Below are 23,610 nucleotides of genomic sequence, written 5' to 3'. Positions count from 1 at the left end.
TGGCTTATTAGAAGGATATATTTTATGAATGTTGTAGGCAATAAACAGACATAACTGAAAATACGAAGTTTTATTTTAAACTTCAAAATATTTCGCTTTTAAATGAAAACGTAACCGATAAAACCGTTATTTTTATCGTAAAAGTGACAAAAGACATCACTAATAGTTATCGATCCGTACAGAGCGCCTAGCCAAGTGGCAATCGCTCCCAATCTATTCCATTTCTACAATCGTTAATGATTAAACGAAAACGATAGTAGATTGGTAGCCAAAGTTACAAGAGCCTGACGATTGCTCCTTCTATTCGATAATTCGTTAAAAATCTAAATATAGTCTACGGTTTCGACGGCAAACCTCACTTTGAATTTGACAAGTGGTCGATGTTCGTAGAGTTCTTGGGCACACCAAGTATAAAAAATTTAACAAAGTTATGTAATCAAAAATAATTGCACGGCTTACCCGAAAGCCTGCACAAGAAGTAAATGAAAAATGACAATATAGAAATTTAATTGGAGTGCTTTTGTATGTGGTAAATGGAACACGACCAGATGTAGCTTACTCAGTAAACTATCTAAGCAGATTTCAAAACAGTTATGACAAAACACCTTATAATTATGCTTTGCGAGTACTAATAAATAATAATAATAATAAATAAATAACGCACACACTCAACATAGCCCCGCACTAGGGAAACCCTGTGTCGCGGGTGCCATGGACACACACATAGACAACCACAAATTACACCCAAACTCACGAGAGAAATAAATGTAGGCCATACAAATATTTCTCCCGGCCCGGGAATCGAACCCGGGGACCTCTGCGTGGCAGTCCGGTATGGTAACCGTTCGGCCACGGAGGCAGTTACTGAAATACTTATATCACACAAGAAACCTAAAATTAGTTTATGGAACAACTTTTGATGAAGTAATGAATGCATATGTATATGCTGATATGGGCAGCTGATATACAGGATAGAAAATCCACGAACAGAATAGGTATTGAAGAGTTTGGTAATGTTGTGATGCGGAGGTCACAAAAACAGAAGATAGTTTCTAGAGCTTCTACGCATGCTGAGTATTATGCCCTTGCCAATTGTGTTGAAGAGGTGCTACCTATAAAAGGAGTTTTAAGCGATTTAGATGTGAAAATAGAGGATTGTGTGAAAATATACGAAGATAATATGGGTGCAATAGGCTTGGCTAAAAATGGTTAATTTTCCAAGAACTCTAAGCTCATTGACATAAGTTATCATTTTCTGTATGATGAGAAGAAAGGCCTCATTAGTGTACAAAAGATTCCTTCAGAAGATAGGTTGCTGATATACTGACTAAAGCTCTGTGTAAAGTAAAATTTTTGAAGTTTAGAGAATTGTTAGGTATTAATGTTCAATAGATTAACGTAAACGTAATATTAAGGTTTTTTATATTAATGAAGTGTGTTTTTCCAATTATGATACTATTATATATATATATATACTATTATATATACTATTATATAGATACTAAATCAAGAAGGCATGTTGGAAATATGATTTAGTTTCTCAAAAGGCTATGTTCCGAAGTTTTTAAGAAAGTGAGATTTACTTTATGTTCTAGTTTTTTGTTTTTTGTCTTTGGGGATTGTGTGTAAGATAAAAATTGGTGGTGGTTAATTTGAATTTGATTATTTAGAAGTGTAACCTATTATTTTAGCACTTCACATATTTTCTCATCTTTAATAAACCTCACGTAAGACAGCAACGATGCTTCATTAGTTGGTAAAGTGGACTTATCGAGCTGAATTGAGAATTGACTAGTCCTCAGATGATTGCACAATGATTCTTCAATGTTTTCGATTTCAAACCTGGGACCTTCAATCGAACCTGGGACCTCTGCGTGACAGTCCGGCATGGAGAGAGTGAAGAGAGTGAAAGGGGCGCGGGCGGGTGTGCGTAAGCGCTTATTGGCTCTCCTGTCATTCCTTGCCCCGCGCACCGATACGACGTTCCGCTCACTCCTGATGTACAATCGCGTTCTAAATAGTATTGTTAGTTGACTGTTTGTTTTTGTTAAGTTTTAATTTTATTAATGACTGTTATTATTTGTTATTGTTAAGTTTCGGTTTATTTGTGATTTTAAACAGTGAATATGCCTAGAAGAACTACTGTTTTGAGACGACAGGCACGTAAAATGGTGTATGGCGTGCATTGTTTTTTAAAGAAAGAAACGAATGGATTCCTTGATTCTTTAAAAAAAATTAAAAGTCGAATTGACGAAGCTACGAATATGATACTCAATGCTTCGGAAGGCACCACTGTGGATCTAAACCAGATAAAACAATCTGCACAATTTATCAAAACGGAAAATATGCAAATAAGCGTAATTAGTGATTTAGATAAAATCCAAAAAAGAACAGCAGAGGCTACAAAAACGTCAATCGCAACGGTGAGAAAAATTTCTACTCAAGCCAATAGTTCCGATTTAATTGCAGTGTTCCGAACTCCTGACAAAAAACGTTCTCGTACAAAACCGGTTACTGATATCGATAATTTCGACCAAGGTGTTATAAAGAGATGTATTCACAATTTTCACGTAACGAACGGCGAACTTCCCACCATTGCAAAGTTAAAAAGTAAACTAGAGCAAGACATTAATTTCCAAGGCTCAGAACAAAGTCTTCGACGAATTATCAAAGATTTGGGCTTCCGGTGGAAAACGACTGAAAACAACCGTAAGGTATTGATAGAGACTTCAAATATACGTTTGCTACGAATCGAATATGTACAAAAAATCAAACAATAACGTCAAGAAGGAAGACCGATTGTATATACAGATGAATCCTACGTAGATTCGTCGCACTCTACTCCAAAAGCTTGGACCGACACGGTACTAATAAGGGCATGAAAAACCGATTTCAAAACAATAACAACTCGTTGAGAGTTGTTTATTGTCCACGCAGGATCAGAAACTGGGTTTATACCGAACGCGCTGCTAACTTTTAAAGCCGGTACCCAAACAGGCGACTACCATAACAACATGAACTACGAAAACTACGAGAAATGGATTAGAACACAACTAATGCCTAACCTACCACCTAAATCCGTTGTGGTAGTCGACAACGCTTCGTACCTCGTACCATAATAAACAATGGGATCTCGCATCAACTTCAAACTCGAGAAAAGCGGTCATGCAAGCTTGGCTCACAGAAAAAGGAATTCAGTATGACCCAAAGTTACTAAATCCTCAATTGTATAATTTGATAAAAGCCAACAAGGAAAGATTCAAAACGTTCTGCATAGACCGAATCCTAGCTGAAGAAAATCACCAAGTGCTAAGACTACCGCCATACCACCCGGACCTGAATCCCATCGAAATGGCATGGGCCGCTATTAAACAATACGTAGCAAGCAAAAATGTCAAATGGAACATTAATAAGTGTCCAGAGCTTATTAAGGAAAAGATATCACTAATGAATTACCGGGATTGGGGTAAATTATGCAAAAAGGTGAAAGATATAGAAGAGCAATATGCTAACAGTGACCATGTTGTAGACATGCTTACAGAGGAATTTGTTATTCGCGACACTGAAGACGATTCCGAAGATGACATTGATTCCGATGATGACAATGAAGACAACGACGACCGAAGTAGCCCAGAGCCCGGGCCCTCAATGAGCAGAAGGCATTGTACGGGCCCCGCATACGATAATTTAATGGAAGGCGTGATGACGTTGTCAAACTCGGAATAATTTCTTTTTAAATAAAAATTACCAAGCATTTTTTTTTAATTTTCCCAATACTAATTGACCTTGTCATTGACAAAGATTCACTATCTACATTTTTCAATGCCGAAAAGTGCTTCCATAGATTTAATTGCCTCTGTAGTCGAGTGTTTCACGTGATTGCGAATAACAAACATTCATGCATACAAACATTCAAACTTTCGCATTAATTACTGAGATGACGATGTTTTTTAATACTAGTTCATACAAAACAAAGTTAGACACAAAAGGCAAAAAACACTTGCTTTTTTTATTTTATTTCTGATATGACTATTGCGTGCGTAGCAGTACACATGCGCAGTTATCCCCTCTATATTTCGGTCACCGCTAGACTTACGTGCCGCTACCTTGTACATTCTTGTCTTGAAGGCTTCATTGCTTCATTTGAAACTGTTTTTAGACATAGACGGCACAAAGGTGACGATGGGTTTGTGGGATTCAATGAATCCGAATTTAATATATTCCGCACAGTATTGCCGTCGCTTCTCTTTTTACTTACGACATTGTTTTGTTTTGAGAAATACGTAGGTGTAAGGTAAGTGTTGAGCTTAAGTACTGCTTATCTATTACACGCGAAACCGCAAATGAAAATAAAATAAATATGACGTTGTTTATATAGGATTGCATAAGCACACACGCACCGACAGGAATAAGACAAACATGCATAAACTCGTTTATATCATTCGACGCTCAATCGTACTCAAGTAAGAACAAGTATTCTATGAACCAGCCGATTGACACAGGAATGTACAAATCGGGTTATTTAACAAAAACTTTTTAAAACATGATTACCCGCGGTCTATTATCTACGAAAATTCTATTAAAATGCGAAACTGTGTCTGTTGCCTTTTTATTTGTTTGTTTGTGTCTACTTTCATTTCGAAACGGAGCGACCGATTGACATGACTTTTATTTTATTTATTCAATAAAACAAGACAGATATATGAACTAAACGGAGAGAAATATCGAACCGAGTTAGTTTGAGCAATCTCTTAATTATATTAGTTGATGTATGTGATCTGTGGTTGATGTTCACAAGTTGTAGTCGAGAGTCCAGAGCTTAGCGGTGTCTTGTGTCGTATTCCAGAACTCTACTCAATACTCAAGTCAGGACTTGAGTATTGCAGTGAGCACTAGAGATGGGCATTGAATGGACGAAGTAGTCGAATCAACCGTTCACGTCCAATCGACGTTTGTACGGGTCTACCGTTCTTCGGTTAACTAGTAGAATTCGTAGACGGCCAAACGGAGAGTCCACGCGTTAATCAACGCTCTGCGTCACGAGACGACGCGCGAACTCAGTCGAATTATACATAGACTTACATAGACAAATTATTTTGAACTTTAAATTCAGTACGTGTGAGTTGATATTTGAATATGTGCGACGAGGTAAGATAGGTCTGTTATGCTATTTATTATTGCAATAGTGTAGTTAATTCGCTAGAGCGAGAGAGAGGCGTTGCGCCCGTTGTGGCGCAATGCCCTTGAATCTATCGGAATTAAACTCTATTGCAGTATGTTAAAAGCGTCGATAGCCGCGCTCATGTTAAACATTGGAAATAAATTAATTTCTAAAACAATAGTTCATATTCTCAAAAGTTACTTTAGTTGATTCAGTTAAACATGTCTCACGAACGAAAACAAACTTAAGTTGAATGATCGACTAGTCGACGAATTTAACTAGTTGGCCGACTAGTTGATCGTCGACGATGGACGGTTGCGTTTCGTTAACGGAAAACGCGTCGACGACCCATCTCTAGTGAGCACTGAAAATCATACACAAGTCCTTGCCATTAGGGTCGTATGATTTTTTTTTAATTTATTGCTGGCCATGGAAACAAAGTCCTTCAGCCGAAAACATAAATGTTTAATTATATTTCTGTAAATATGGCCACCACAAAGAGGATAGGCAATTTGAGGCGGCGTGCTTGGATTGACTCGGAACTCTTTAGAACGGGCCGATACGGGTATTTTAGTTCGAGATTCGTATAATTTCGCGTTTTAATCTTCGATTAAGGCACAATAGCACTATCCTATTCCGCTTTAAACTAGATTTCACAAAATAATTGAAAGTCAAAATAAAAACGACACTTTTCCCTCCAAAAGGCCCAGAGCGAATCAAGGGTCGTATGATAACTGCTTGTGTTGCCAGTGCAATCCTGACTTGAGCATTGAGTAGAGTTCTGGAATACGACCCTTAATCTATTATTTTGTAACTTCACATTGGTAAAAGTCCTACTCTATTTTAGTTTCGAATTTTACTAATACTTGTATTATGCTACAAGTATAATATCACTGTATTATGCAATCATTTAAATGAATCATCTGCATTTCGTAATTTTTATTTTTTTTATTAATAGTTTGTTGGCTAGTTACTTAGCTTGGATACAAGTCCTTTGAGCCATGTCTTCGTTTAATTATCGGGATCCTCAGTAATATTGTACACTGTAGTTCTAATTCTACATTATGTTTTCACTTTCTCTTCAATAATTTAGTTCACTTATTTAGGTTTTTTTAAACAGTCTTTTAAGCGGTGGGAGTCAATATTTATGTTTTACTTTCTAAGTCATATTATCTTTTATCACTTTGAACAAAAACTTTGAATTCGTAATTTGTGGACTGTTCAGGATAAAGTCTTTTGTAATTTAGTTTAAAACAAGGAATATAGTTCTAACCATCGTCATGACTATTTCTTTCTTCGTTTATTCTTCATGATATACATAAAATAAATATAATCTTTGTAAAAACTGTACTCGTAACTTCAAAAACACGTCATTTTTTTTTCGAAATTCCTGCATTTCGTAATATAACGTAAACTTTTTTTTTATTATTTTTATTAATAATTTTGGCTTGGATACAAGTCCTTTGAGCCATATCTTCGTTTAATTATGTTTCTGTAAATATGGCCGCCACAAAGAGGATAGGCAATTTGATGCGGCGTGCTTGAGTTGACTCGGGATTCATTAGAACGGGGCGATACGGGTATTTTAGTTCGAGATTCGTATAATTTCGCGTTTTAATCTTCGATTAAGGCACACTAGCACTATCCTATTCCACTTTAAACTAGATTTCACAAAATGATTGAAAGTCAAAATAAAAACGACACTTTTCCCTCCAAAAGGCCCAGAGCGAATCCTTTATAACGTAAACACTGCTGTAGTGTTGACCTTGTAAAATAACCATCAACAAACAAATAAAAATATTTCTATTAACATTTTGCAAAAGGCATTCACAAAAAGTGATGTAAAGTTGACCCTAGCTTTAGGATCTCCAGTACTGCGCCTTGAGTTTATTTAAGATCATTATCATTAGTTGTGGATAGTTAAAATATGATGAAAAATATGGGGCAATTTGAAACATTACAATGGCAACATTTAAATTAACGAAGTTTTGTCAGGGAATGCGTGCGACATGACGCGCCGGTGAATTTTTATACGATTTTGACGTAATTTTTCAGTGTTAATAACGAATAAAAGGTGAAATATTCAATATTTATAAACAAACAGAACTTATTATTGTGCGAATTGGTAAATAACTTGTGTAATGTGCTTGCAGAATTCATAATGGCTGATCAAGTAGACTCAATGTCAGACGCCGAGCTGCGTACAAAACTGGCGGAGCATGGTTTCCCTGTGATGCCGATAACGGCTTCCACGAGGAAGCTATTAGTGAAAAAACTGAAAATGGTTTTGGATAACAAAACCAAACCGAAAAGTAGCACCGACAGTAAAGCGGAAAACAGGCGGTCGCTGGCTCGGTATTCGAGTGGCGAGGAATCTGATTTGGATTCTAGCAGTGTGAAAGAGAAGCGTGGACGACGCGCCACGACTGGAGGAGCAATGTTGCCGCCAGCGAGCAACAAAACAAGGCGTCTACCGCCTAAAAAGGATTCACCCGCCAAAATTGAGGCTGATAAAGGCTCTGAATCCGAAGAAGAGTCAAAATCGCCCGTACGCACCCATGAAGAAGTAGAAACAGTGACAACACGACGTGTAACACGCACATATGCTAATGATGATGACTATGAAACAGGTTCTGATAGTGATGTAGATTCTGATAAAAGGCCACCATTGAGAAGCAGTTCTAGGTCCAGTGACTACATTTCAAGTACTCTTCCCACTCACGATGTGTCCACTAGTCCTCCAAAATCTTCAATTTTCTCCCGGCCCTCACTTAGTACAACAAATTATTCATCAACCCTCTCATCTTCTGATCATTTGAATTCCATAAGGTCTCGGCTGGGCTTAACATCAACCATTGGTGACAGACCCCCCATAAGTAGTTATACATCAAGGTTTTCTTCCAGTACTTACCAGCCTTCAACTTCTACTACTGTTGATGAGGTTGAATCTCCATATTTAAGCAATTTTACTCGACGTTTGTCTGCACTAAAAACTGACCCTACTAAACCATCTTTCCTTGACCGTGGAGATTCTAACAATGGAGGAAATATCTTGCACCGCAGATCATACATATCTGGTGTATCCAGATCTGAAGCTATGGATTACAAAACAGCTACTGACAAAAAATTCCTCAAAAACAACCTGGTGTCCCTTACCTTGGTTGGCTTAGTTGCACTTTTTTTTCTTTGTTTATTTTTCATGTATATTGTTAAAAAGATTGATATAACATCTGTGGTGGATGACCAGAACAGTGTAATTCCAATTTGCCAATTAAATATACCTGGTAACAGACCAGGAATCAACTGTGTGCCTAAAGAACAAGTTAGTTATGCTAAAGATCTGCTGAAAGTCATACATCCAGAGTTGACATCTCGAGCTGCTGCTTACAAATGTGGTAAGCCTGGTGCTCTACCATACTTGACTGAAAGGGAAATTATAGACATTGCAAGTGCTAGGGCTGACATAGTAGACGTCAGTCAGTGTCGCACGGATCTTAATAATCTTGAAGTTCTGTTGGTAAATAATCCACGATGGGGCTTGAGTGTTGTACAGCTCAAGAGCCTTTATAGTAAGGATGCTGAATATTCCCCTCTATCTTCAACTGATGTAGTTGTTCAACAACGTAGCAAGGGTAGTGTTGCCATAGCCTTATCTGACCCGTCCACTCCATTTACTTGCTTCATTGTCAATACCCTATACTCAGCAGGGTCTACTGCTATTATCATTGGAGTGCTGGCTGTTCTAATTGTTACTGTGCAAAGAGCCTACGCATACTATGTGAGCTACAAGAAGAGAAAGAATGAAGAAATTTTTGTCATGGTGGAACAAATCATTGACACTATTTCACAAGAGACTGAAGACAGTGGGGAACCTTACATATCAGTAGATCATGTTAGAGACACTTTGATATCACCACAGAATAGAGAGAAGATGGCTTCAGTTTGGGATGCAGCAGTAAAATTTATACAAAGGAATGAGAGCAGAGTCCGTATGGAAGTACAGTCTGTTGATGGAGAAGATTGCAAGGTGTGGCGATGGATCTCGGCTCATAGCAGTCCAAAGCGCAGTGCTGCATGGCAAGGACAAGCTTTTGAAACCCAAGAAGGTTCGGTTAACAACTTAACTGTCTCACCAACTGAATGCTTGAAGATTCGTCATATGTTTGACAAAAATGATACAAATCCTAATTTGAGGCAAGTAATCACAGATGTGATTTTGGAAAAGTGTGGTGATCGTTGTAACATTCTCCATATTGATATCGAGCCCACATCCTATTGTGTTTATGTGAAATGTGCCAGTCCGACTGACGCCGGCGTAGTATACCGAAGCCTCCATGGGTGGTGGTATGAAGGACGCCTTATTACTGTGAAGTACCTGCGCTTGGAACGTTACATGCAAAGATTCCCCAACTCTCCTACTTTGGGACCTTACTTAAAACCTTCACTTCGACGATCTTGGGATGAATAAGTCAGGTGCAACTAGTACAACACTCACAAAGACAATTTTATGTCATTGTTAACACAAGTGGTCATATTGCTTACGAAATTTATTTATTGCAAAAATTAATTGACATGCATGTTACACACTAAATGGGACTTTTTGGTCAAATTATATTAATTATTGTTATGTTAGTCATTTGTGTTACTAAGAGTACTTTAAGTCAATAATTAATTTAAAATGTATGTAGTATTCTGGGAGTCAATGAAAACTAGATATGCATTTTCTATGTAATTTACAGTTTTAATTTTAACTCTCCCTTACATAATAACTTAAAAGCATAATAGGTGCAACTAAAAAAAAACAAATTTTGCAAACTTCAATTGTATTATTTTATAGTTTCATTGCATTTTGTGGCCTATTCATGGACAAAACTGTTAATATGGTTAACCTTCTAAAGGGTTAAAAATTATAGACATTTTAATCATACTTTTATGTTCATTATAAACATTTGTCAATTACAATTCACAATGTTTTGTATCCAATCTGATTTCTTTTATTTAGTAAATAGAATTGTGTTTTGTATCCAATCTGATTTCTTTTATTTAGTAAATAGAATTGCTTTTATGTTTTATAATTTTTGAGCTAAAACAATTGTAAATATTTTCTCATCACAAAGTCTTTTCCTAACTATAGCAAAATAATTGTTAGGTGGTGTTTAACACATTATATGTCTAATGTGCCACAGTTTTCGAATTTGTACTAAGGCAGATTTTCTCAGTGTATTAATTTATGTCAAATATAAGTGACTACAAACACAACAATTTACGGCACTGAAAGTAAATATGATATCAATATAAAAGCAAGATTATTTGAATATGTTTAGTAAAGAAGTGCTATTGCTGTAGACAATGGAAAGAAAAAAAATGTTAATGACCTTAAGTCATGCCCGCTTGCATTTGTTACTGAATTTATTGATGTTTTAGAACAACTTGTTTAAGTTTAGATATAACTATGTAGGATAAGTTTATGGCTATTTTTCATCTGCTTTGTCTGAATCTTGGCACATCATAATTTGATACATAAGTGTGTTTTATTTTATAAGGTGACATTAATTTTAGTTTAGTGGTATGTACTAACTGCCCTTAATATCTTAGCATTACACATTTTTATGGATTGATTTTCATTTTCTAATAAATTGATTTACGTAATATTTTCAGTTGTTTTATTGTTTTTTACTATAACATCGTAGGAGAAGGTATAAGGAGGCCCACATAACATCTTACGAACCTTAAGTCAACCACCTACCTGTGGCATACGCTGCTGAAAAACAAACGTGGTAAATTACTTTCCATCAATACGCACTTGATCAAAGAAGCCCTCGAGTTAGAGGTTGGAAGATTCCCCGAGCGGCTAGGTTATTTAACCACAAAATAACGAACACGCACAAAAAATGGATCACCGTTTCTTTATGCTGCCACTGGTAGGAGCACGAAGACTAATATATCATTAAGCTCCTATCGTGACGTCGTACCTATATGCACTGAACTACAATAAAAAATGCGGCCTCCGATTTGCTTAACGTATTAATTCACAAGTCCGGACGCTGAAGAAAGATGAGCGCCTGGTAGAACTTTAAAACTCCCTCGAAGCCATTAAGTAGGACATTGTTGGTCTTTCTGAAGTAAAAGCAATGGTTAGGTGCTATAAAATAAGAACGGTGTTTTATCACTGACCACGAGCGGATGGTATGGATTTTTGTGGCGAAGAGGTGGAGAAATAAATAACGTCGAGTTTATTGACTGTTCTAAGAAAATCGCGGTTCTTAAATTCCAGGTAACGGAAAAACACGGTTATCTTGGTCCAAACGTGTGCACCGAAATCGACACACACTGATGATGACCTCGGAAACTTCTATCTTAGTAATGCAAAAGCCTTATGTATGAAAAATTGGATAATGAAGAAATCGTTGCGTGGGGCCGTATGGGTTTGGAACCTAAAACACGTGGTAGATACTTTGACTTTGCATCCATTCCTTCCTTCGCATGGACTTTTTCTTTTAAGCCCATTATTTCTCATGCCGAATGTGAACATTACCCGATTCTGGCATACAAACAAAATTTCATGCGTATGACGTCATAATAAATCCAATATAAAGCGGACAATTTTCAGGCTAGTTTTCTTTACCTAATTTCGATGGTAATTTTTATTGTTTAATGATTCGAGTATAGTATCGTGAAATATTAAATAAGTAATATTTCTATATATTAGAGTATTTAAATAATAAAAATCGCCGCTAAAATGAGGTTGAGAAAAGTTGCCTGAAAATTGTTAGATCTCATCATTGACTTACAAATAAATGGACGACGGGTCTAATACAAAAACCACGAAAAAAATGTCCCAAGTCAACCTATTCGAAATTTAAATTGTAATGTCATCGCAGTATCGCGCTGTCAGTAGAACAAATGAAGACTAAAGCGGAGTGTCGCGCTCTGTATACGATTTTAGCGCCTTACAAGTGCGGACACTTTTTAGCGCGGACCCGACGTCCATATAATTGTAAGTCAATGGATCTCATTCATTTTTTTAAGAGAGATACATACTTACTGTAGGATTTCAAAGTTCGCTCAGTCCGTCCGAAAACAAACTGCTACTATATAAATAATACACAAACAACAAACATTGCAAACATTATTTATATTTGAAAAATACTTTAAAGTTACAATGAACTTGGTAGTTATATCATAGTTTATAATACAAATGCATGCTTGGTGTTTAGTAGTTGATTAGATCATGGAGTGCCTGATAACAACGCCATTTATCTGGCAAATAGAATGGCTCAAACACATGCGGAAAAGGTGCGTCCCAGCCAGTGACTCTTGCTATTGGAGCTTCAAGGTGAAGGAAACATTCCTCCTGAAAAACAAATACGTTTAATGTAATAAAGTCTGACAAGTAAAATTTCAGATTGTTAAGTTGCAGACTTGTGTCTTTTTTCGAACTGATTCTGACATTCAGAGAGAAATGTCAAATACATACATTAGAAATCTATTCGGTAGTTTTCGTTGCAGGATCCTCGACAAGCTCCCACATCTTTCTACGTTACTTTTGATTATAGTGACCCTCCCTACCTACCCTTAGTGCATACGAGAAGGGCACTATGACCTGTGCGCGCACTGGAACCTTACAAGTTCAGGTTCTGACCCCAGATCCGTCAGTGTACAGGGTTGTCACAGACCTCTGTCACGTGACTTCATCCGATTGTTCGAGAGGAGAGTGCCTCGGGTGAGCCGCCCCAGGTGCACATACAGTACCCTACCTATTTTCCAGATAGGAACCGGAGCTGTAGGCACGCTCACTTCCCGTTGCGCATTGCACAACTAGCGGTTGCCACCGCTTAGCCGTCGACTCTAGGTCCACTACCACATATCCTCATTGGTGGCGGAGTTGTAAAGCATACTCACTTTCCGACGCCCAATAACGACGTCTCTCCAGTTCCCAATAACCTGAGCGGCTAGAGGGACCCGAGGATATCTAGCTTATCCTCTACTAGCTCTCTGGGCTAGTGCCGGAGGTGCCAAGTGGCAGTGTCCTGTAACAATGTCCGGACATAGCCGCCGACTCAAAGGGCAACTCACGACGAACGTGTTCGTCCCTGCAGCTAACCACAAACCCCGGCGAGTCCATACCCAGGTCCGGGTCCGCCAGAAACGCCCGTGAAGACGTATCACTGGCGGAGGGCTTGGCCCGAACGCCCTCCGTACCCTGGCCTTGCCGACGAGTCCGTAGTCTCTCCGGAAAACCCTATCTCTCGGGTCGGTAGATAGGGACACAGAAGCCTCGACAGTGGAAATGGGGCACATCCAGAATGAAATGAAGGGATTAACTCTCTTCTTTCGTTAACTGCACGTTGCGGTGAAGAAAAGGAGACGCTTTAACTTAGTAGTGAGACTGGGTAATAAGAACAATATTTTTTCCATAGGAACATTTTATAATTCGTACACGAATCGAAATAATGTCCTAACTCAAAAATTATGGAATTGAGAAAACATTACTTGAAAATTAAAAAAAAATCTTATTGCAAATAACGGAATTATTTTTGTTTATACAAACTAATTCGTTATCCACTTACAAACAAGCACATAAATTTATTGGTTCCATTCAATATTTTTTTGTCTATCAAATCGTGTTTTCTCAAACCTGTCATTGCCACTTTTGAGTTACGACAGTATTTGGTTTATTTCATGCACGAATTATCAAAAATAGATGTGCAATAGAACATAAATAGTTACTGACTCAGTTAGCATTGAAGTGGTAACTATGTTCAATGGATTAAAGCCCAATTGCTTGGATCCATTGAATATCAAATAATATTCGAATATCAAATTAACAAAATACTATTGGTGGTGTGACACAGCTGTTGTCCACTCTCCTTTGGTACTAAGCTTTGGTGATGAGCTTTGAACATTGCCACCGTAAATAATAAAAGTTCTCAATGTCAATTCCGAGGTCAGGAATGCTGGTTTCTTTACAAATTGCTACAACATTCCAGATAACTATAAAGAAATACAATATAATATATAATAAAGTTTCGTGGCCAGAACAAGTTCCAGATGCATGGAAAAATCACTTTGTGTTTCGCACGTGAAACCACATACTGTCGTAACTCAAAATTATGGAATTGAGAAAAGACAATTTAAAAATTAAAAAAATATACTGAATGAATGAATAATATGATTAATTTTATTTATACATAGGTTATCCTTAACTATCCATTTATAAAATAGAATACATATATTGGTTTCATTCTGTTCAATTTTGAGTTACGACAGTATTTGGTTTCGCGTGCGATTTATTGTTTTTGTACTAGTATATAACCAACGTAAAATGAAGCAATGAGGTACCTGAATAGTAGCAGCTAATTCTGCGCCAAATCCTGAAGTGAGCGGTGCTTCGTGAGAAACAAGACAGCGCCCAGTTTTCTTTACAGACTGGAAATAAATTAATTAATCAGTCATATGACAATTATAATATAATAGGTATAAAGTTAGTACAGAATAAAAGTAAAATTGTTATAAATACTCTCTTTTATATATAAATGCATTTAAGAATTCGTCATGTCGCGGGGTTTTGAAGAATCAGTTTGTTTTATTTTTTTGTGGTCCAATATAAGATAATACAAACCAGTAGTCCACCAGTAAATCTGATATAAAGTGGCGACCGTAAATTGAAGAATTAAAATTTTAACAGTCTCTTGTGCCTGTGAATGCGTTGGCTTTCAACCCGCATTGCTGCTTTGCTGTTGCAATAATAATAATAATGCTTACACTCAACATAGCCCCGCTCTAGGGAAACCCTGTGTCGCGGGTGCCATGGACACACACATAAACAACCACAAACTACACCTAAACTCACGAGAGAAATAAATGTAGGCCATACAAATATTTTTCTCGGCCCGGGAATCGAACCTGGGACCTCTGCGTGGCAGTCCGGCCACAGTAACCGTTCGGCCACAGAGGCAGTTATCAGTTAATAAGCAGGTCCCGGTACCACCTGTACAATAATACCAGCATCTAGGTAAATATTAGGGGTTAAAGTATGAAATTGCCGTTTTATTGCAATAGGTTCTTTGAATTTTCATAGAATCTTCATGGTTTGAGGTTTTCGAATGAAACTTTTTTCAAATGGTTTTTGTGATTTTTTTTTTTTAAATTTGAAACATTTGAATATCGACTTTCAATTGTTTTTGTTATTCAATTTAGACAAGAAAGATGGATACTGCGAAAATTCGAGTGATTTTTGAATACGAGTTCCGACGCGGAACTAACGCGGCAGAAACAGCCCGCAATATCAATGCTGCGTTTGGAGAGGGGTCTACTAATGAACGCACCGTGCGATTTTGGTTTAAACGCTTTCGTGATGGAAATTTCGACTTACAGAACGAGCCACGAGGAAGACAGTGACACAGGTGAATAACGATGAATTAAGAGAGATAGTGGAAGCCGATCCTAGTCAAACTACCCAGGAATTAGCGGCATGGTTTAACGTTACCTTACCCACAATATTGACTCACTTGCGTCAAATCAATAAAATAAAAAAATACGAAAAATGGGTGCCTCATGATTTGACTGATCTGCAGAAAGAAACGCGTGTTGAAACTTGTGTTGCCTTGTTGAACCGGTACAGAAATGAAGGAATATTGGATCGAATTGTAACATGTGATGAAAAGTGGATTCTTTATGATAACCGGAAAAGAAAAATGCAATGGCTGACCCCAGGTCAAATGCCACAACAGTGTCCTAAAGCAAAACTTACCAATAAAAAGGTAATGGTAACTGTTTGGTGGTCTCAGCATGGTGTTATTCACTATAGTTTTCTCCGATCTGGTCAAGCAATAACGGCAGATGTCTATTGTGCCGAACTCCGAACCATGTTGACAAAACTAGCAGTAAAACAGCCCCGACTCATGAATCGATCTTCACCATTATTGCTCCACGACAACGCGAGACCTCACACAGAACGAGAAACCATTTTGACCCTTCAGGAACTGCAGTTAGAAACCATTCGTCATCCTCCGTATTCACCAGACCTTGCTCCAACGGACTACCATTTTTTTCGTGATTTGGACAATTATCTACGTGACAAGAAGTTTTCTTCCCAGGAGGCAGTACAAAATGCTTTCACACAGTTTGTGCAGTCTAGATCGTCGGAGTTCTATCGCAAAGGCATTAATAACCTTCCCATTAGATGGCAGCAATGTATAGATAATAATGGCAACTATTTTGATTAAATAAATTTGTTAAAAATTTAAAAAATAAACAATTTAGATTTTCAGTACAAATCGGCAATTTCATACTTTAACCCCTATTATTACAATTATTATTATTAAAATTGATCCAATCACCGCATTGACATTGAGTGACTAAAAAAGTGAGGGCAACATTTATAATAAAACGTAATTATTATAAATGTTGCCCTTACTTTTTTTATAATACCAAGTGAAGAGACGAACAAGTAGTGCGCCTGATGGTAAGCGACACGCCTGTACATAACAGTTGCAGTATCGCGCAGTGCTTTAAATCGCAAAGGTCTGGGGGCACTGCCACTGCGCCCGTCACGCTAATACATATAAGTTGAAAAGTCCCTGACCCTTGAAAACCGAAACGCAGTGATGCTCATATTACTTCAACTGCTATTAAAATAGTAGTTTAATCTGTTGACTATTATTTTTCAGTGGATATACAATACACCTTCAATATGCATGCAAGCATGTTTGAACAAGCACAGTGAAACTATACTTATTAGTGGCAACTTTTATACAACCTGTGTTTCAACACAAATTAATCAATTATGAACATCGTCATGAACACCAGGCGCACGATTTCTTCGTCCTGTCACTTTGTATCATAACAAAAATCGTCTATCATTTTGTCTTCAATCAGTGCTATAATACATATTTCACGTGTATAGGTACTAACATTGCAAACAGTTTCCTCGTCCCATGGCAATATGGACATGAGGTCGATGACCTCACACTTTATGCCTAAGTTCGTTTCAGCCATTTGTGCTACTTCCAGCAGCACGTGGATCTGAGTGCCCCATCCAATAAGTGTGGCGGCGTCACCTGAATAAAAAATGAAACGAGTCTATCAACATCATGACTGTATTACGAGCCCTGTTCCCGGGCCGAGGCCGGGCTCGGCCTGCGGCGCGTGGTCAGGTCCAGATTACGGGGTGTGCTTATGCTCTTCGGTGGCACAGCGGTTAGTACTATTGGCTATGAGGAAGTTTCGAAATATCGCGCACGACGTGCGTAATCGGAAAGCAACTCCGATATAGTCGCATTGCACTAGCAGTCGAAAGCGTTTATGCAGTCGCATTAAGTTTATTTAAATTGCACTCACACCGCTAAAATATTTTGCAGATTAAATGTAGCCTATACAAATTTCAGTAAGTCTTAAAAGTTTTAGGTTAATCAAAGAAATACCTTCAATATACTTCTCAAGGTACTTATTGAGTCAACGATTATATTTTTTAAGTTCAGGAACAGATGTATTGGGGTATTCCCAGAAGACATCAATATCAAGATATCTACACCGCTTGGTGACCACAATACAGTATTCCAGGCTGAATGCATGGGTATCAAGTTGGCAGCAGAAGCAATCATAGCGAGAAGAGTAAAGAATTACTCCATTCGAATACTCTCCAGTAGCATGTCAGTACTTCAAGCACTGAACAGCTATGACATAAACTCAGGGCTCATTTACGAATGCCACCAAACACTCATGGAGGTATATAGACTAACAGTGTTAGATGGGCGGGAGTGCATTCAAAAGATTACAGGTTGAAATGTGGGGTGAGACAAGGGGGGGGTTACATCGCCGAAGCTTTTCAACCTGTATATTAATGCATTGATCGTGGAACTCAGCAGCGCCAAAGTGGGTTGCTCTATTGACGGCACTTTCATTAACAATATCAGTTACGCAGATGATATGGTGCTGTTGACTCCTGCGATCAGTGCACTTGGTAAGCTGCTCAGGATATGTGAGACGTATGCGGAAGCCCATGGACTCAGGTATAACACGAAAAAGACCGAGCTCCTAGTTTTTAAGCCGAAGGCAGGTTCTGTTGGAACTGTGCCGCCGGTGTTTCTCTATGGTAGTGAGATAAGTCGCGTCTCTCAATTTAAGTACCTGGGTCACTGGGTAACCGATAACTTGCATGACAGTGCCGACATGGAGAGGGAGAGAAGGGCCCTGTCTGTTAGATGTAATATGCTCGCCCGCAGGTTTGCTCGTTGCACCAAAGATGTAAAGATTTCATTATTTAAAGCATATTGCCAAAACTTTTACACAAGCAGCCTGTGGGTGAAGTATACGCAGAGAACCCTGAATGCTTTAAGGGTGCAATATAACAACGCTTTTAGGATGCTGATGGGGCTGCCGCGACACTGTAGTGCATCCGGCATGTTCACGGAGGCGCACACAGATGGCTTTCATGCCATTATGCGCAAGAAGGCTGCCTCACTTATGATGCGTGTACGCGGCAGCGCTAATAGCATCCTAACCTTTGTTGCCAATAGGATGGACTGCCCCTACCAACTACATTGGGTGCAACTACACGTGCGTAGGGTAGTGGTCTAGACTCACTTCTCACTAAAATTAAGTAATTTTGTATTGTACTAACCATAGCACGTAAGTAAAATTTACTGTATTACTAACATTATTATGGATCATGGTCCGAAATAAATAATTATATTCTATTCTATATATACACAATCACGTAACTCTACAGTGGATTAAAGGACACTGGCTCACGTGGCAATGACGCAGCAGATGAACTAGCTAAAAAAGGGTCGGAGACGGACGCTGTAGGACCAGAACCCATAGTGTCCTTCCCCTACCAATGGTCAAGAACAACTATACACAAAGGAACAAAATCTTTTCATAATAACACATGGACAACCCTTACGGTTTGTAGATAGGCGAGGAAAGCACTCTCGACGCTCAACCCTAGTATTTCTCGAAAATTAATCAAACTTAAAAGGCAGGAGTTTCGCACTCTAACTGCCGCCCTAACGGGTCATGGTCCATACAATAAATACCTTTTTAATTTCGGTATCAAGGACAGCCCTCTATGCAGAGCGTGCATGGAGGGGGAGGAAACGGCCGCGCACATCCTACTACAGTGCTCCGGCGTGGCCGGTATAGGGCAAAGTACCTTGGAGTGCCGCAGTCGCTCCCCGAAATCTTCAGCAAACCGAGGAGGTTGCTGAGATTCCTGGAGGAGCTTGGGTAGCACGAGTAAATAAAATTACCTTGGCATTTTTGACGGTCATTTAAAAATCTTCTTAATTAAATTAATAGTTACGGAATAACTTTTAGTTTTTTTAACGACATGCTTACATTGTTTTATGAGAACTCACCTTCCATCAAAACTTGTGCTTTTCCCAAAGGCAATGTGTAGTCTCCTGTAGGTACATCTTCAGTGGCAGATCTGTACAAGATTTTCGGTTCTAGAAATATGCATGGATCCTTTTCGCGGATGCAGGAGAGAAGCAATCCCTTGGCTGCAATGGGGCCTCGTGGTACCACTATCTGAAATACACATATAAATACTGCTACATGAAGACACGAGTACGCCGTATACTGTGGACCATTCTTCAGGATCATTTTGTAAATACATGCACTGTATCCTTATATACTGGTACCTTACCCTTAAACCAGGAGCATGTGCAAAGAAAGCCTCAGGGCTCTGCGAGTGATATAATCCACCGTGCCCTACTGCTCCACACGGCGCACGTATGGTCAACGCGCCGCAATCGTACTGCCCTCCTGAGCGGTAGCGCGCTTTTGCTGCCTCGTTCACTATCTGAACACATGTTGATTTGTTAACTTTAATCATTTAAATGTTAGTAAATAATAGTAAGAGTTAATAATCAACAGGTTGATGAATAATATGAAATTAAAACGGCATGTACCTTCTGATTCTTTTCTCGAAAATGTTATGATGTAATACTTTTTTATGCGAAAAAAACCATTGTATATGGTACATTCAGCCCACCCTTCTTTAGGTACCGCTTCCACCGCTGGTTGGAGGGCTGCTACTGCCTCTTTTACATTCATATTTAATTTGCGTTAATTTTAAGGAATAAGTAAGAATCATAAGGTGCAAGGATGGTCTGTATGGCGCATGACCCATTAATTCAACATTTACAGTAGGTACTTAGAAATTGGTCAGTTTGTCTGGTGGAGCAGGCATAATCGCAGTGCTTGATCATTTTGCTTCGTGGGCATTGTTCTTTAACTTTTGGTAAGACAAAATACTGCTTTTAAATACTACTCCACAGTAACTGTCCTGTTATTTCTCAATGATATAGTAGCAGAGTGTCCCGATCTACCGAAAAAACAAGCAATCATCATTTCCCAACACTCTGTCGTTTTTTTACTATTGTCGGCAATTCTTCAAAAAGAAAAACCCATTGTGTTGATTGGCGTTTAGTTTAAGGTTCCTAGCAATAAATTCAGCTTTCATCAACATCACTATGTCACAAACAGAATCAGTTCATTGAATTTTGCTAACATATGTTAATTAAAATAGTGAGCAGTCCATCTGGCACAAAGCTTCCTCACTTGTAGGTGCTTATACAAAATTGGACTTGATGTTAATTCCTAATGATGCCCATGACTGTTGCTATGTTTATCGTTTCTCAGCTTCCATCATAAGCCATACTGATCCCTACGTCACCACAGTAGCGGGGCGCCCTTTTGCGAACATCGTCACTAAAATGAGTATGATCTTGTATAAACTCAATAAACTAATTATAAACAGTGGCAATAGGCGCGTCATGTATTGCCACTATATCTATTGACGAAAAACCTTTCCTCACTAAACTGTAGTCTTGCATACTAACTTTAGTCTTCCTTTATGATTTAGGCCGCAACGAAAGCCATTAAAATCAAAGAATGAAAATGTAAATTGTTGTAGACAAGCAAAGAAACCATTATTCAAAATTTGAATATTTATGTCATGTTTCAAAGTTGACCAGTTCTAAGAACTTCAGTTTCAATCGGTTTCAATTATATATTGAATGTACGTGTGTACTTAATAAACATAACTGTAACACCAGAAATAATAAATAACATAAAAGTCAGTAGTGGAAGCTCAGTATTTTAGCTCTGTGTATGTTAGTAAAATTGCTATAATTGAAATAATTGTATTACCTGATCAAAAGCAGGGAAGATATAATCAGCAAACTGTATCTCTGCAATGGCTGTGGCTCCCGCTGTGGCCACTCCAATCCCAAACCCTGCAATGCCTTGCTCACAGAGTGGTGTATTGAACACTCTATCTTTGCCATACTTCTCCTGAAAACCAATAAAATTCTAGATAATTGATATTTCTTATCCCATAAGATTCACAATAGGATATAATCTAAAAAACTGTCACTTTTCTATTCAGAGAGGTGACCTGCGAAAAAACATTGCACATAATACAAAAAGTTTGAAGATAAAGTTTAATAGACAACCATTACACACTGGTGACGCCCAAGATTTAAAAAGAGTTTAAAAAGACTTTGCCTATAAGCACAATTAACTTTCAGTGTTTGAATATGCATTATATGGCAATTATGACTTCTGGCACTAAGCCAACAATATATTGTTAAAAGTAACAAAAGAACTTTTAAAAAATTAAAATATGTTTATTGGTAACCTTAACTATAAACCGCCTAATAACAATAGCCTTTATCTCACCACCTTCCCTCTCCGCATGTGCAAGCAGTTATTGCAGTCAGATGAAAGTGTTTATAGCAAACCTACGCACTTCCTACCAAGCCTATATTTGCTAGAAACTGATTCAAATTTTAAAAAGTTTGTAAATGTGTCTCTGCAATAAAGGCTATATTTTCGTGCTTTACTGGAATTTTGAATCAAATTCATCTTACTTGTAACCCTAGTGAACATCTAAAAACTCCGCCAAAGCCCACATCTTCTCCAAACAGCACAGATGTTGGATCATTCTTTAGTGTGATATCCATGGCATTGTTGATGGCTTGCATCATGTTCATCTTTGTAGTGTCCCCTGATGTCAATAAAATTATATGATATAACCATTTAATTCATAATTTTGCAACACATCCATAAAATAAGTCTGCAGTCCACTAACTGAAATGCGGCTAAGTACAAATGGTCAAATATTTATTGTAAATACAAAAAAACAGAGCACAAAATTCTCTTTTACAAACCGCACCCTTAGTAATATAAGGGCACAATCCAAAAAAAGTAGATTTTTGGGAAATTTGGGAATTGATAGGGACTTAAATAATAAATGGGATCAAACTTAAATAGCTCCATATATCTGTTTTATTTTTTGTACTATATGGGTCTAACTTGAAAGTGTTTTTTTAACTTGCTTGAAACTTATGGAATTTATTTATATTATTATTTTTTTTTATTGCTATTTATAATACATTTATCAAAGAACAAATCTGCCAAATTTCATATTTATAACTTAAATAATAAGCATGTTATTTGAAAAAATAGGTGTAATGTAGGAATCCAGAATTTTAATACGCGATTTCCCAAAAATCTACTTTTTTTGGATTGTGCCCTTATATTACTAAGGGTGCGAAACAGTTAAAATTAGTTGACGTGTTCGACTTATTGGAACCTACCCTAACAGTGCATAGCTGAAATATCATTAAGCAATTTCGATATTCTAAAACTGGGTTATGGTTTTTTATGATATCTCAAATAATTATTTTGACGGCAGAAGTAATATCTGAGTTAGTACTGCACTTGATTAACGTAAAATTGTAAATAGTACTTACGTATTTTATTACATAACATGAATTATTTATGACTCAATTTAATTGAGTGGTATATTCAATCAGATATTATTTTCGGCTATTGATACTATATTATAACAATGATTTACAATCCAGTGTTTCTGATGATTAAAAATTAAATAATGTAAATAGTGGTCGCGATGTTATTAATTATAACTTTAAAGAATATACCTTCCACTGGATTTTCATTGTCAGGAAAGTAAATAAAATGCGAAGATAGTCTTTTCCAGTAATTCACGGAATTCACCAGTTTTGTAAACAATAAACTCCTTCTCTTCAATAAATTCGCCATTATTGTGTGTGAGTTCTTGCCCACCGTGCGCCACCGAAGGTTGAATTGAAAAACACATCTTATCTGCAATTCTAATTAGCTACGCTTTGATTACGATTCACTGATAACAAACATTATTTAATACGATGAAGTGACGTAAATTCAAATTATTGGTTTCTTGGTTGTCAGTAGTTGTTTTTTTTTTAATTTATTAAGGCTTTGGCAAAGCCATTAGCCTAAACATGAAGTTTAATTATGTTTCTGTAAATATGGCCGCCACAAAGTTTTAATCTTCGATTAAGGCACAATAGCACTATCGTATTCTTATACAGGGTGTCCGGTAATTAATGTATCATACTGAAATGGCTTATAGCACAGCTTAAGACTGTTCC

At 37.6% G+C, this 23,610-nt stretch overlaps 3 protein-coding genes across 5 annotated transcripts; 2 read left to right on the top strand and 1 right to left on the bottom strand.

The window, feature by feature from the left end:
* Nucleotides 1-3,165: 3,165 nt before the first annotated feature.
* On the top strand, nucleotides 3,166-3,726 carry LOC113231900. Its single transcript, XM_026466441.1, has one exon. The coding sequence runs from the start codon at nucleotides 3,166-3,168 to the stop codon at nucleotides 3,724-3,726; it is 561 nt and encodes a 186-aa protein (XP_026322226.1).
* Nucleotides 3,727-7,174: 3,448 nt separating this feature from the next.
* LOC113231645 (LEM protein 2-like) lies at nucleotides 7,175-10,797 on the top strand. The gene is made up of 2 exons (XM_026466071.1): nucleotides 7,175-7,235; nucleotides 7,315-10,797. The coding sequence occupies exon 2, from the start codon at nucleotides 7,323-7,325 to the stop codon at nucleotides 9,627-9,629; it is 2,307 nt and encodes a 768-aa protein (XP_026321856.1). The 5' UTR covers nucleotides 7,175-7,235; nucleotides 7,315-7,322; the 3' UTR covers nucleotides 9,630-10,797.
* A 1,533-nt stretch (nucleotides 10,798-12,330) lies between these two features.
* Nucleotides 12,331-23,316, bottom strand: LOC113231683 (2-oxoisovalerate dehydrogenase subunit beta, mitochondrial). 3 transcript variants are annotated; one of them, XM_026466144.1, is made up of 8 exons: nucleotides 23,186-23,316; nucleotides 22,045-22,181; nucleotides 21,323-21,466; nucleotides 19,815-19,970; nucleotides 19,525-19,696; nucleotides 17,078-17,223; nucleotides 14,504-14,590; nucleotides 12,331-12,515 (listed from the first exon to the last, which is right to left on the bottom strand). In XM_026466144.1, exons 1-8 carry the CDS (start codon nucleotides 23,295-23,297, stop codon nucleotides 12,375-12,377), a joined length of 1,095 nt encoding a protein of 364 aa, XP_026321929.1. In that variant the 5' UTR covers nucleotides 23,298-23,316; the 3' UTR covers nucleotides 12,331-12,374. The 3 variants fall into 3 exon arrangements, with proteins under 3 accessions (XP_026321929.1, XP_026321928.1, XP_026321930.1); XM_026466143.1 differs by having other exon boundaries at nucleotides 23,119-23,269; XM_026466145.1 differs by lacking the exon at nucleotides 23,186-23,316 and adding an exon at nucleotides 22,930-22,963.
* Between the last annotated feature and the right edge of the window lie 294 nt (nucleotides 23,317-23,610).

This window comes from Hyposmocoma kahamanoa, unplaced genomic scaffold, assembly GCF_003589595.1.
Source record: "Hyposmocoma kahamanoa isolate Upper Pololo Valley unplaced genomic scaffold, ASM358959v1 66, whole genome shotgun sequence".
Taxonomy (NCBI): Eukaryota; Metazoa; Arthropoda; class Insecta; order Lepidoptera; family Cosmopterigidae; genus Hyposmocoma; species Hyposmocoma kahamanoa.
This window is presented reverse-complemented; position numbering and strand designations above follow the sequence as displayed.